Below are 14888 nucleotides of genomic sequence, written 5' to 3'. Positions count from 1 at the left end.
CCGGTTTCGACATATGTACTGCCTGTAATATAAAGCTTAAAACTTAGGGCCCAGCTTGCATTTAAACAGACAGGCGCATAGACAAACATCGTTATATGGACTCGGCTGTTTTTACTGATCAAGGATATATATGATTTATGGGGTCGTAGATGTATGCCTCCATGCGGTATACTTGTCACGATAAACTTAAAATATCCTGCACAAGGGCGTAAAATCATTTTTCCTACATCAACGCTGCGAGAAGTCACATTTACGACACTTGAAACCGATTTGATGTGCGAAAATCGAATCTCAAATCGATATATATAAAACATGCACTTTCCGTTAAATCAAATCCAAAATAAATGATGGAAGCAAACGAGTAATTTTCTTTAAATATTCTTTTAGTTTTCGAATTATGCGTTGTGAAGGTAATCATAAGTTATCGATACTATCGGACGGAGTTTCGGACAATCGCTCTTCGTTTGCCAGGGTTGTCAAAATATTGCTGTGGGCTGCTCGCTATTTAAATCTTATCAGGCGATGAAAGATCCCAATTAGCTGATTAGTCGGAATATTGATAGATGGGAAACTTTGTGTTATAAAATATGATTATCGCCCTAAGGGATATCTGTATCATAAATCTATCTGCTAATCTGCTAATCTGCCGATAATAAAGCTTTTTCTTCCGGGCTGATGGCCCTATAAAAGGTTGTATCTTATCATTTCAATTCATAATTTCAAGGCATTCAACCGGAATGAAAGTACTCGCTGTTACCCTGTTCGCCTTGCTGGCTGCCAGCGCTCATGCTGGCAAGCTGACCGATACCTTGGCCAAGGTTATTCCCAGCTTTGCCACTGGATTCGTAATCAACGGCACCGAAGCCGATCCACATGCGGCACCCTACATTGTCTCACTGGCCTCCAACTTCAATAGTCACTCGCACAGCTGCGGAGGCACCATCATCAACAAGGAATGGATTGTCACCGCCGCTCACTGCATCTCCCAGCCGGTTGGCATGGGCGCCATTGCCGGTCTGCACCAGCGCGCCGAGGTAGATGAGCGCACCCAGCGCCGCCGGATTGACTTTGGCCGCGTCCACGAGCAGTACACCGGTGGCGTTGGTCCCTTTGACATTGCTTTGTTGCACGTCAGCGAACCTTTCGAGTTCAACGAGTGGGTCAGCCCAGCTACCCTGCCGGGTGTTGAGGAGATCCACGAGGGTGAGACCCATCTGTACGGTTGGGGCCAGCCTAAGTCCTACGTGTTTACGCCCGCCAAGACCCTGCAGACCATTACCACTGAGATTGTCAACTACGATAAGTGCAAGGAGGCTCTGCCCGCCGATGCTCCTCTCGCTGAAAGCAATGTTTGCTCCGACTCCCTGCAGCAGAGCAAATCCGCTTGCAACGGCGACTCCGGCGGCCCACTGGTCGTTGAGCACGAGGATGCTCCCTCTGAGCTAATTGGTGTTGTCTCCTGGGGCTACATTCCCTGCGGGTTGGCCAACTACCCCTCAGTTTACACTCGCGTCTCCTCCTATATTGAATGGATTGCCAAGATCCAGAGTGCCTACTACATTCTGTTCTAACTTGTGAATTTGATTAATAAATTTTGGCTTTTGGTTAACTAAATGGGTTTGATTAATATTTAATGCGCAGAGGGAATGATCTCTAAACTTAGAAGGTACCAAGTCTAAATTACCTTATGCAGATGTTTCTGTGTCTCTAAGTTCTTTCTACTCTCAAAGTTTTTAAATATTTATCTTAATTAAACAATTAATCGATTTGGCTGTCTTTATCCGACAAACAGACTACTAAATCAAAATGCTACTTTTGGTACTATCGCTTGAACACCGTGAAACGATTATAATTATATAACTACCAAATAATGAGGCTGACAAAGCTTGTAAATAATACAGTCTGGCAACGCCAAAAGGGAGTAGAGTTTGCTTGCGAAATATGCTGTTGCTTTGTGAAATAACTTAAGTTGGGTGACATGAGATATTTTTTGATTTTGGCTTGAACAAGCCTTTGAACATTTACCCAATCTGATGTCAGCGCTAGCTTATCGTATTAAAATATTAAAATAACGCAATCTGGCAGCACCAGAAACGTGTGTGCCATTGTTAAGTTGGCTGCGGCAGCGCTTACTAAATACTGTCAACGAGCTATTCAGATATCATATTTATACCCCCCGTAAACGTTTGTAGATTCCGATTGCAAGACATCCAATAAATTGTGATCAGCTGTGTCAGTTGTCTGCTACGCTCGATGACCACATCGAGAACTTTTCAAACGCTCCTATGCTTTACAACGCGCGCCCAATCAGACACATGATCTTGCAGAAATGAAAATAATTTTTCTTTGTTTATACAGATTACTTTTATATATGGTCGGCCATAAAGTAAACCGATTTCGTGATTTACGAGCCACTTGCCACAGTATTTATTTACGCACAGACGATCAACGTATCGAAGCAGGAATCATCGAACTGGGCCAGCCCACTTGAGGATGACTGAATGATTCCATCTATTGCCATTGATATCGATCTAAAGTGGGTCTGCGCCAGCGATTAGTGGACCCGATCTACGTATTGTAGCAGGAATAATCGAACTGGGCCAACACTCTTGAGGATGACTGAATGATTCCATCTACTGCCATTGATACCGATCTAAAGTGGGTCTGCGCCAGCGATTAGTGGACCCGATAGCGTTGTCTGGCGGGCAGAGTGCACTCTGGTTAATCGGGACATGGTCAGAAGCGGCACAAAAGCCGCTAAAAAAAAAGGATCGTAAATTTGCCACAAATCTGCGGCGCGTCGCTTAAATGACTTCCATAAAGACCAGTTGCCATTGATAGCTATCGATTTGATAAGGATTACTCTCTGATAAGGCACCAACACTGACTATAAAAGGGCAAGCTCCAGCTACCGATGGCACACAGTAAACGGTGAAATCAGCAGCTGTTAACATGAGACAATTTGTGGTGCTACTTGCACTGGCCGTGGCCTCGGCTAGTGCCAATATCATTGCCTGGCCGGGATTCCCGGAGGGTCGCATCATCAACGGCCATGAGGCCAACTCTGGCGAGGCGCCCTTCATTGTGTCGCTGCAGTCGACCAGCAACTCGCATTACTGTGCCGGTTCCCTGATCAGCGATCGCGTTGTGCTGACCGCCGCCCACTGCATGACCTATGCTACATTCCAGGTGGTCGCTGGCGCCCACAGTCGCACGGACAAGTCAGCGACTCAGGTGCGCAAGGGCAGCAGCGCTCGCCAGACGATACACGAAAAATACGGCGGCGGCGTTGGCCCCTACGATTTGGGTCTGATCTTCCTGGAGGAGCCCTTCGATCTGACTGTGCTGGCACGCGATGGCAGCGCACCCGTCTCGACCATCTCGGTGGCCACCAACCAGTTCACGGCCAACACCGATGGCGTGCTATTCGGCTGGGGACGCGACAACTCTGGCTCATTGCCCGACAAGCTGCAGAAACTGGACGTTGATATTATCGGCTATGCCGATTGCCTGGATGCGCTGCCACGCGGCAACAGCCTGGCCGACAGCAACATTTGCAGCTACACCGCCGGCACCACCGACGGCGCCTGCAACGGCGACAGCGGCGGTCCTTTGGTTAACAAGAAGGTCGACGGCAGCTACCAGCTGGTGGGCATTGTCTCCTGGGGCTACACGCCCTGCGCCAGCACCAAATACCCCTCTGTCTACACCTACACGGGCGCCTACTCTGACTGGATCAATGAGCACAGCAATGACCACTAAGGCTAGCAAATGAATGAATAAATGAATTGAACTTTTGCACTACTCACATCGTCCCATTTGATGAACTTCTCGCCATCCTGCAGAGCCTGTGGCACCTCCACGCTGGCCGTCGATATGTAGGTGCCGCCTGCGCTCATCATCCTGTTGCCCTTCTCTGTGCTATTTGTTGTCCTCAGTTACTTTTGCCCGATTCTTATGCGTGGATTCGCTTCAGGTTTTCTTTTCAGCTTCAGGGCTTAGCCGCTGTGCTGCATTTCCTTAGTTGAGTTTGTTTCGCTTTCAACTTCAGTGGTTCTCTCAATAGTTGTTGTTGTTGTTGTTGTTTTGGTTGAGTTTTCTTTGCATACAAATGAAGCCATTTGACCGTGTCCTGGTCCTGGCCTCAATTAACGGCAGCCGCTGTTATTGCCGCACGCTTCACCTGCGCCTGCTGCATTCTGCGGGTTTCGCTGTTGCAGCTTAATTAAAATTCCGCTGGCTGCAAAAAGTACAAAACAAACAGAACCAAACAATGCGTTTAGACTGAGTTAACAAAGCCAAGTTTTATCAACAGAGACGACTATCTACGGCTCCACTTGCCATGACCGTAGCCGCCAGCTATACGGACTAAATGCCTTAACACAATTACAAAGTCGAAACTTATTTAGTATTGATTTTATTATTATTATTATTATTATTTGCTTTAAAAACAGTTTTTGGCGCCCGAGCAGGGACTTCTTGTATTCGCTTTGAAGACTGCTGATTTAATTATTGCCTTGTCTGAAAGGCAAAATTTTGATAAAAGATTTATACTTGTTGAAAATTATTAACAAATAACAAATACTAAAAATTGATGTTCAAAGGAAAAATTAAGATTCGTATTCGTTCTGTGCAGTAAATGGTCGACTAGATGATATTGATAGATATTATTAAAATATATTGAGTAATCTTATCTCTACTCTCGTCTTAAGTTCATGTTAACTGGAATTTAAGTTGCTGGCAATTAATATTCGTTAATTTGTAAAAATTCCACACATTCGTGGTATTTTTTGCAGCGCATAGTATATTGAACCTCATAATATGAAATTTGGTTTCGTAACCTCTTATAAATTTTAACCAACATACAAGCCAGATCGTTAATTCCTTAATTATAACTATATTTTTTAACATTATCTGAAATTTAAAAGCCGCAATTTTTCGAATTTTACTTTGTTGAACCTCGTTAAATGGAAATCTAGATAAATCGAATTACTGTGAGAATCGTTAAATATGTGAACCCCTTGCCATTTCGAATTATCGCTATTCGAGTGTAATTACAATTGGCGACTGGGCAGGGACTCATTTGACACAAAATAATGAAATATGACTGAGAAGAATGCTATTCTAGATAATTTCAATAGATCAACCATTTGTGGACATTTTAGCTCGCATCACTTGTAAAAGTCAACTCGCTGTGAAAGTTAATTTGTAACTTCAATGCTATTCGTTCTGTTATTTTTTGTTGCCAGCAATAAATGTGGTTTTAATCAAATCGATTGACTGTCTTTATTTTTGTTTCTTTAGCTATGAAAATATTTGTAAGCTTTGCCATTCCCTTTACAGATGTTAAGGTCAAATCTATTGGCCGAACAAAAACCGCTTCTCAATGACGTCTGCGAAAGAGATTCAAGTGGAAAACGTGGCTGCAAATGTAATTTTGTGATTTGATTCAGTTTTTCCATCGTTGGCTTTAATTTATAAAAATATCTGCGAGTTTGCACTTTGCCTTTGCTCTTCGATATGGCTTACTCAAAGCAAGTGTTTTTTCTGGTAACTAAAAGTTGAGCTGCTGCTGTTTAATGGCGACCGAGCAGGGACGGCAAATGTGCTCTTGATATTTAAAAAAAAAATTAGTTAGTTTGCAGTCGAGCGAAAAATCAGAGTTTAACTCTTATTTTATTCAAATCGATTCATGGGGTCTCAAAATAAAGTGAGAAATATGCTTGGATTTTATTCAAATCAATTCATTCGCATACTCTACGTCTTTTCTATATATAGCCAGAATTTGGGAAGGGTCAAGTCTGGTGCCTGCTTTTCACAGATTTGGCATTCAATATGGCTATCGCTTTGTTAGCCTATTTTTGGGCTGGCCCCGCGGCGCATTGTATAGTTTTCTCTCGCCTTCTTTTTTTGTTTTTTATTTTCGCCATTCATTTATGTAAAATTGTTTCGCTAATTTGGAGCACAAACATTTTCAGTTCACAGTCTTCAGTTTGCAGTTTTCAATTAGCAGCCAAACAACTTTTGACCTCGTCAGAGGGTGGGAGGAACTGCGCAACGTTATTGTCCAGCTTCACGGACTTTAAATAGACATCCGGTTGTGGGACAGTCCCAACTCAACGGAAGTCAGCTCCGATGACAGCAGCCGATAAGTGTTCAGTAAATTCATTCAGAATATGCTTTGGCTTCTGAATCATTCACAGCCAATGCTTTAAGTTTTGCTCCCAAACACTTAATCCGCTTAAAATAAGCCAGGCAAGAGAGACGCAGATAATGTCAGATATACAATGGAGAAAGACAACCAGCTACACTTACACACACGCAAACACACACACACACACACGCACACACATTCACGTGACTTTCTAACTAATTCATTTATAATTTCTTTTGGCCAAGCCATAACCAATTTCAGCAACACACAAAATGTGAACGTAAGCAAAACTTTGGCAAGTCCACAAGCCGCACAACTTGGCTGTGTGTGTGTGTTAGTGGTAGACACACATTCACACACACACACACAAACACACACACATGCGGCAGAAAGGAAGTCATTTGTTTTTTGTTATTGTTGTTTCTGCGAACTATGGTAAATAAAATTGAATTTGTGTGCATTTATTTTGGCAGTTTTCTTTGCATTCTCTACTCTCTTCCACATTTAGCCGCATTCGTAAATTTCAAATTGAGTTTCTACGTCAGGAAAATTCAGCCGCCGGCTTTGCCGCGGAAGTAATTAAGCATTTTGTTTTGCATACGAACTGCGTGGAAATGATTGGAAAATTGTTATGGCTTATATAACAAGCGCGTCGAGAAAATCAAATGAATAATTTGCTGGCGACGCGGATTCAGACTTTCCTTTTGCACTCCTTCAGCTCTACGTTTTTTCTCACTTCTTCTTTGTACACGCTGAACCCTTTAAAAGTGGGGCATGTTGTTTTTGTGCGAATACTTGCAACAGGCACTGGGGAGCGGCTTCATATTTAGAGGGTATACCTATACCTCGATCGCGGAAACAGCAACAAGCGATAAGAATTTTGCATAATATCGATAAATATCGATTTGGTTTCTAATGCAAAAAAGAGAGTATTAAAAGAACCCGACATTGTCAAAGAAAAAAATATAAATAGATATGGATAGAGTCGTGTGCCATAGGTAGACACTGAACCTTTCATAAGGCACGGACTGGGGGGAGGGAAGAAGTATGTGTGGGAAGAAGCTAGAGTGTTTGTTCAGGGTATCTTCTAGCCGAGCTGCGGGCTAGAGCACTCTTCTTTTTTTTTTATTTCTTGTTTTTTACTCGCACAAATCGTTTTAAGTGTTTTATGGCAAACGGGCAAAAATTTATTGCAGGCAATTTGCAGATATACCAACGCCTGGTGGGGGCGTGTGGCTGGCGGGTGTGTGTGTGTGTGTGCGTGGGAAGAGAGGGGCAAGGGGCCATGGAAAATGGCAGGAAATCACAGCGGCAACAAACAGATTTCAAGTGACTTCCACTTCTAGTGAAACAACAACAACAACAGCAATAACAACAATAATAACAGGGCCGGAGCGAGATTCGCATGAATCATGCATGCGACACACAACAGAACAGAATAGAACAAAATGGCGGAACTGGGTGGAACTGTCCCCAACAAACGCCTACGGGGCAGCCCCAGGGCCAGCCATAAATCAAAGCACCAGTCAAAATATGTTTGCCGAGCAAACTGTAAAATGTAGGCTGTGGCACGGACGATATTTGGGAAGATAGTGAAGTGCGTTTGAGGTAGAACTTTATCTCGGGGACTACTTTGTCTGTTTATGTGCGCCATAACCTTACCAGCCAAACGAGCTGTCCTCCATGGTTATTTTATGTGGCAGAAATATGCGAATCTAGATGAGCTATAAACTCACATTTCAATTGTATTTGTATGCTCACAAACATATCCATAAGACATGTCCAGCAAGATTTCTCCATGCTCTCTTAAAGTTGAGAGAACGTTCGCTCCAGCCATGCGCTTGATGGAGGTTAGTTTATGGACAACGATAACTTTTAAAATTTACTATTTGTTCTCTTTTGCTTGAAACTATTTGACATTTTCCATTCTAGCTGAAGGAGTTGTCATCCATGCTCAGTTTATGTTCTGCAAAAAGTTCCTAGCTTTACACATCTCTCTCTGTAAGTTGGTTTCTCGAGATTCTTTGAAGTCTACAATAAATTTACTAGCTGTAACCCAGTATTTTAAACTTTAAAAACTTCGTAGCTAACAGGCGTGGTGGACACTGGAGTACTCCGAGATTTCTATACATAAGATTCATATTTGAAAGCAATGGATGCCTTCTTCATGGTCTTACCACGTTTCACCTAAAAAACTGTAACCAACTACAAAATATTTTTGGTGATTCCTTTATGCACCAGAAACATGAAAAATCTGAAGTATTTGTGCTCAAATGTTCACTTTGGTGCAATAAAAATGTATGAACTGCTGCAAAGTTATTCTAGATGACATTCTGTACAACAATAGGCACAACATAATAAGTAGCATAAAATAATAAATATCAATGCATGGTCACATGCGAAAATCAGTTCACCCATAACAATAACCCTCAGTTTGAAGGTTATGAAGAGTACGCTTATTGTTATGGCCCAACAAGAGCAGAAATACCCTTTCCGGTACATAATCAAACTTACTCAGCCTCCGGCAGATGCCACACAACTGACTGTGGCATCGGCAATTGTTGTTGCTGCTGCTGTTGTTGCACGAACGGCATCGAGGAAGTTGCTTGTCAAATGGCAATCTTGGCGCTTCGCACTGGCAAAAAACATGATAATCAAATCAAGGCGCCAGCTATTTGGTTAATGTGCATGACAGCGTTGCCGACGACGTTGCCAACATTGGCAGCAGCCAAGTTAAAATGCTTAAAAGTGAGGCAGGTGAGCTTCAAAAGATAAGAGGATGAGCAGCAGGGGGCGGGCGGCGGCCGGCGCTTGTTGGAGTCGGGCAAAAATCTGTGGCATGCTTTTAGGAGCAAGCGTTTTTGTCGACGCGCAAATTGCAGCGACAGCCTGTGGCCTGCCACGGTGTGAGTGTGTATATCTGTTTGTGTGTGTGTGTGTGTGTGTGTGTGTGTGTGTATGTATGACTATAATTTCATTTGTGGTACATAAAAGTTTTGCTGGCGCTTCATCTCGCACTGAAGTGTCTAAGCGAGAGAGATATACACAGTGGGAGAGAGAGAGAGGGATCGAGAGGGAAACAGGAAGCAGGAGTGAGAGCGAAAGAGCGAGAATTACATTAAACTAATTGCTTTAGCTTGTCATTGTTGTTGCTCTTATGTATTTATTGTTAGTGAGGCTTTTAGCCAAAACCAAATTATATTTACTTGTATGTCAAATACATTTTTTTCGTGAGTGTGTGTGTGTGTGTGTAGGCTATTACAAAATTTAAGGCGGCACAGTTTGACAAGCAGTGTGCACGTCCTTGCCAGAGGGTGCCAACAATAGCAGCAATCGTGAAGGTGAGTCTGCAATTACCTTTGACCTTAAGCACAACAAGTCAAACAAGCGCAACCAAATCAAATATTTAAGCCAAAAGCACACACACAGTCGCACTCACACAGGGTATGCGCCACGCCCAGCACAACAAGAAGAAGAAAAAAAGGACTCGGAAGCGGTTTTTGTGTTTATTAAAATGCGAAAGTGTTGAGTAATTTGCGGCCAGCTTTTGCTTTCGCCTTTCTTTTGGCTGTTGCGCCTTGAATATTTCAAAGCTGCGCGGCAATCATGTAAATTTGGCCCCCGATGGGCTTTTTTTTTCGTCTTGTTGTTGTTGTTTCCTGGACAATTTTTGTCCGTTTTACTCGTAAAAATTCATCAGGCAACAAACGAGGCGCCCCGCCCATCGCATTGAGTCAACAATCTGCCACCGTCCCCTTCTGGCTATGGGCATGCGATATTGGTGGCATAAAGTACACAAATAAATAAAAATATAAAGCACGATGCGTGTGCGTGTGTGTGTGTGTGTGTGTAAGTGGCAAGAGGGTGTGCCTGGACTGGCAGTGGAGGGAGCGGCTGGAGGGTCCTTGTGTCCTTCTGTCCACATTGCAAAAGAAAAACAACATTAAGTTCAATGACACCCCAAAAAACAACAGGCCCTCGGGCCCTCCACGTTCGAGTTGCTGCCCCATTTTGAGGAACCTCCGTCAACGTCAAGTCGAGCCGCACAGCTCCACCTGCCCCCATTGGTCCCCACCCCGTGCCTTCAATTGGAAAACTTTTGTTACACTTTGCTTAGGCTGTTGGGGAGGGAAGGGACGAAGGGTCTGCATTTTTAATTTCCCCACCCAACCGCATTTAATTTTGCTTTTGAGTTTACTGACCCAATCCGCACACCCCGTCCCCTGCTCCATCCGCCCTCTGCCAGATAATACCTGTCGATATATAAGTAGGCAAATTGTGAAAATATTGACAAAACAATTGATGGTTTTAGCACGCGAGTTTTCACAATCCATTATTAGCCCCCCTCCACTCCAACACCATCCCTCAGCGCCTTTCACCTTTATCTGTTTTCACTGTTGCAGAAATGTTCTATTTATAAGGTGGGAAAATTGCGCAAAGTTTAGCATAGTTTCTAGAGCAATCAGCGCGGGGAAAAATTGCGAAAGACAACGAAACAAACAAACAATTCGCACGTATCGATTGATAGCTTCAGATAGTATATTTCAATGCAATCATAATAATGGAAAATAGTTCAACTGGAATCTGGAAAACATGTGCGTCTAACTAGAATGGATGTGAAAATAAGAGGAGTAAGACGAAAATGTTTCGGTATTCATCGAAATGATTGATAGTTATTTCATTTGACTGATTGCATGATATGTCATTTTTTATATAATCTAAAAGAAATGTACTCGATTGAAACGTGAATATGCAAAAAGCATTAACATTCTGTGCAAATGAAGGGATTACATGTTCAGTATTTACTGTACGCAAATATGTAAATTGTTAAATTAATTTGATTGATGAATCGACATAGAAGTTTTTACAGATAAGTGAAGTTGTGTTATGATGGCTTCAACAAAAATATGGAAAGATTAAATCTATATTTCATATATATATATACATAATATATATACATAATACTCAATTAATTCAAGACAAGGTGTCGGTATTTATTATACGAACATAATAAAATGCGATTTGATTTGATTGATTATTAGATACTCATTCCCTAATAAAGAGATAATAAAATATACAATTAAATCAGAACAATGATGGATGAACAAAAAGTAAAATACATATGAGGAAGTATATACAATATAGGGGATTCCGTTTATATAAGATATATAAAATATTTTGTATTTGATCTAGGAGGGATTCGGTACATTTGAAGCCCGTCTCGTCAACAGACTCTTCTACTCAGAAAAATCAAGCTCAAGTACAGTGTTAACTCTTTTAACGGACACCCTTCTTGGTCTGATATTTTCTGTCAAACCATTTTAGATCAGTGCACAGCGATTCCCCTTCTATTAAGCGTACACTCCTCTTGAGCGGAGAAAAATTACGCAACAGTCGCTGAGAGATTATTTAGAGATTATTTACTGGAATATTCGAATTTGTAATGTCTTATACAAATGAGATGATATTGAATTTATCATTTTCCGACTCTGAAAAGGAGAAAACTACAGCCCCCTATCTTGACAACACATTTATAAAATACTTAAGTTGGCAATCGTTATAAATATATGGAAATAAAGAGCCCGAGTATAATTCTACTTTTATTTAAATTTCATATTTCAGCGATACACACCTGAAGCGGGATAAGGTGTTTCTGCTTTCAACCTGATTGTATCCTCCTTTATAGCCACATAACGCTCATTAAGGCGCTTCATTAAAATCGCTTTTAAGTCGAAAATATGTTGGGTTTATTATTTGGTTAATCAAGTTCAAAGCAGCATCTGAGGGAGGTTATCTGCAGCTTCATTAGATATAAGCTTCGGCCCGATTTGATGTGGCAAAGCTTAAAATGTAATTTAACCTTAGCCTCCCCCAATCTAATCCCTCCACCATCCCCTGCTGTTGGCCTGTCTAATATTCAGCTCAAATTTTGACATTTTGGCAAAGATCAAAAGTCAAATGTTTCCAATTTGACAGCCGCCCACCGCGACACGAGTTATACGAGCAGAAAAGCGCACGCGGAGGAAAACAGAGAAAATGTCCATAAACAAAACGGGGAAAACTGTGCGGCCATAAATCTCGGACAGCTTTTCATTACGGCTAATTACGCGTGTAGAGCGGCACCGAGGGGGGAAAGGGTAGTGTACTAAATGAGCGATGCATTAGCACCAAAATAAATAAATAAACAGCATTAATTACTTACACTCACACGCAGGCCTAGGTGCGTCTGTGTGCGTGTGTTTAGTTTGGTTTGGTTTGCATTTAAATGCATGTGACACGCTGCGTATGCGTTATGTGCCGCATGTTGCAAGATGCTTGGGTTTGTTGTGCTACCGCGGCTGACCACAGTGCCATTTGGACACGTTCCCATAATCACAATTTCAATCATAATTATTGTTTTAACTAATGAGGTTTACATAGAACAACCGCAGCGTTGGCTTAAAAGGCCAGCACAAAAATTCAAATGATAATAATTAATTAAAACCGACTTCTAATGTCGACGACAACACACACACATTCACACAAACACACACCAACACACACACAGCGGCATTTGGGCTAAGTTTATCGCGCGTTAAGTTAACGGCAGCTATCACAATAGCAGCAATTAAAAATGCTCCAATCGAGTGTGCTCGACTAGCAGATACCCTATACGCAGTTCTAGAGAACAAATGCATATGTAAGCTGTGAGACTGTCGATAGTTTGCGCATAGTTGCAAAAGCAGAATTCGATAACTGAAATACTATCGATAGTTTTTAGTAATTCAAATTTGAAATTTTTGGCAAAATTAAGCATTTTCATCGATACATATACTATCGATTACGTTGAAACTATCGAAAAGTTGATAATTAATCGTTTAGATAAATAATTGTTATGCTCTGAATATTTCGAGAACACTTAATTACAAATTTCATACTTATTTCTAGGATAGCAAAAACCTCTAGATACTCAGAATCAATGTTAACTAACTGCAGCTTCTTATGCTTTAAGAAACGTCTTTGCTTTTTTAAGTTATATTACAATTCTGGTAACTGTCCGGTTGTAGATACTATTGTTGAGAATAAAATACATAAATTTTAGGTTTTGAGAATCTTAATTTTGTTTGATTTTCGGCTCGTACTAAATTCTGATAAACTGTTTCCCTTTCGACTTTGTTTTGCACTATTGAGCATATCTTAAGTCTATTGTAAGACTGTAAAATCAGAAGATATAATGAAAATCAAGCATTTATGACCTGAGCCTGGGAACCTCCCCTTTTATTTACCTTAATAAAACCTTAAAACCATTAAAAAACATTACTAAATTTCATTTAATTAACTAAGGTTCGATTGCAGTTTGCAGATGCAGAAAATATGAGCCAAACCCCTTTTCTTGCTATTGCTGAGCTCTGGTATGATTTAAACAGTATGTCAAATCTTTAATCCCTAGAAAAGTCAGCTATAGCAAAAAGTACTTCGGCTTTTCCTGCTTATATAGCCCGTTATTATTTTACAAGAGCTCAAAGAAGTCTTTTAATGCTTGCTGACACCCTGCTAATACAGTTTTATGTATACAGGGTATTAAAATTGCCATTTGCTACTCAGCTCATTCATATTCATAGCAAATTCCAGCGACTCATTCACAGTGAACCGCCCATCCCCCATCCTCCATCCCCAACGGCAGAGCTTATTGGGCTAACCGTAGAGTATTCAAACATTATTTAAGCAGCAGCAGCGAGTGTCGGCTCTCATCTTTGTTTTATTTATAACGATTGTGTTTTGCTGAGTTCCGTTGAGTTGAGCTGAGATACGGTTCGGTTTGGTTCGGTTCAGTTTTCGTGTCTCTGTGTAAATTTTGTTTTCATTTTTATCGCGCTTTTATCTAGTTTGTCAACGTTATCAGGGCACAAGAACGTTAACAGGGCGAGTCGCGGAGTTGCGGATACACTCAACAACACACACTCGCACACACCCCTCTCCACGCCCCGTGGCAGAGGCTATTCCTGCTTTTAGCCACAGCTGCGCGCAGCACATGGCTATGGAAAGCAGTTAGAAAATGCCCGTATTAGATTTGACGCTTCATTATAATGATAGATCGTTGTGTGCGTTGGTGTATGACACAACAGCAACAGCAACAACAACTGGAACTAGAAGCAACAACAAGTGAATAACAACAACAACATTTATGCATAGTTTGGCCTACGCTGCGTATGCGCAACTTTTTTCACATTGCAGCCGCGTTGGCGTCGTTCTTAAATAATTAATGAGCAGCTCAAGTAACGACTCAGCTGGAGGGGCGGGTTAAGCAGCATAATGAGCCAAGTGTGCGCTGCATTGTATACACGCACACACAGAGAGAGAGAGAGAGAAAGAGGAGTCTAATTGCCATTGGTTCTCTGTCTTTATCCATCTCTCGCTGTCTCTCTGCAATTTGTGTCTGTCCCATTATGTCTTGATTACGTTTAACTGATTGAAACTAGCGGCTTTTTAATGCCAATTCAATTTGGCTGACGACTGCTGCAGCATTAAAGCAGCATCCACTCATGTGGCAGGTGGCATGTGGCAATGGCACTGCGCCCATAAATTATAGGAACAGTTTATGTCAATTACTCGCTGAAGGAGTAAGAATATTGCAATGGATGGCGCCAAACGCCGCACTTAAGTTCTTGATTCTGAGCTGAAAGACTCTAAAACTGTAACTCCACGCGGGTGACTGTCAAACTGTGACTTTAAACTGAACTGAGACTGGGATTGT

The 14888-nt window shown here is 41.7% G+C and overlaps 3 protein-coding genes across 7 annotated transcripts in view; 2 read left to right on the top strand and 1 right to left on the bottom strand.

Annotated features, from left to right (window-relative positions):
• The window catches only part of Plc21C (Phospholipase C at 21C), an 86931-nt gene that overhangs the window by 49198 nt on the left and 22845 nt on the right, over positions 1-14888 (bottom strand). For all 5 annotated transcript variants that reach the window (XM_015173279.3, XM_015173278.3, XM_015173281.3 and 2 more), the window contains one exon: positions 3810-4240. In XM_015173279.3, coding sequence (XP_015028765.2) covers positions 3810-3902 — 93 coding nt within the window. In that variant the 5' untranslated portion in view covers positions 3903-4240. The remainder of the gene's footprint in view (positions 1-3809; positions 4241-14888) is intronic.
• Positions 715-1614, top strand: LOC138911270 (lectizyme-like). Its single transcript, XM_070209294.1, has one exon. It carries the CDS (start codon positions 738-740, stop codon positions 1569-1571), a length of 834 nt encoding a protein of 277 aa, XP_070065395.1. The 5' UTR covers positions 715-737; the 3' UTR covers positions 1572-1614.
• Positions 2915-3804, top strand: LOC6628861 (lectizyme). The gene has a single exon (XM_002052044.4). The coding sequence runs from the start codon at positions 2953-2955 to the stop codon at positions 3760-3762; it is 810 nt and encodes a 269-aa protein (XP_002052080.3). The 5' UTR covers positions 2915-2952; the 3' UTR covers positions 3763-3804.

Source organism: Drosophila virilis, chromosome 4, assembly GCF_030788295.1.
Source record: "Drosophila virilis strain 15010-1051.87 chromosome 4, Dvir_AGI_RSII-ME, whole genome shotgun sequence".
Classification (NCBI taxonomy): Eukaryota; Metazoa; Arthropoda; class Insecta; order Diptera; family Drosophilidae; genus Drosophila; species Drosophila virilis.
The sequence above is the reverse complement of the archived record's forward strand: the minus strand, read 5'-3'. Positions and strand labels throughout refer to the sequence as shown.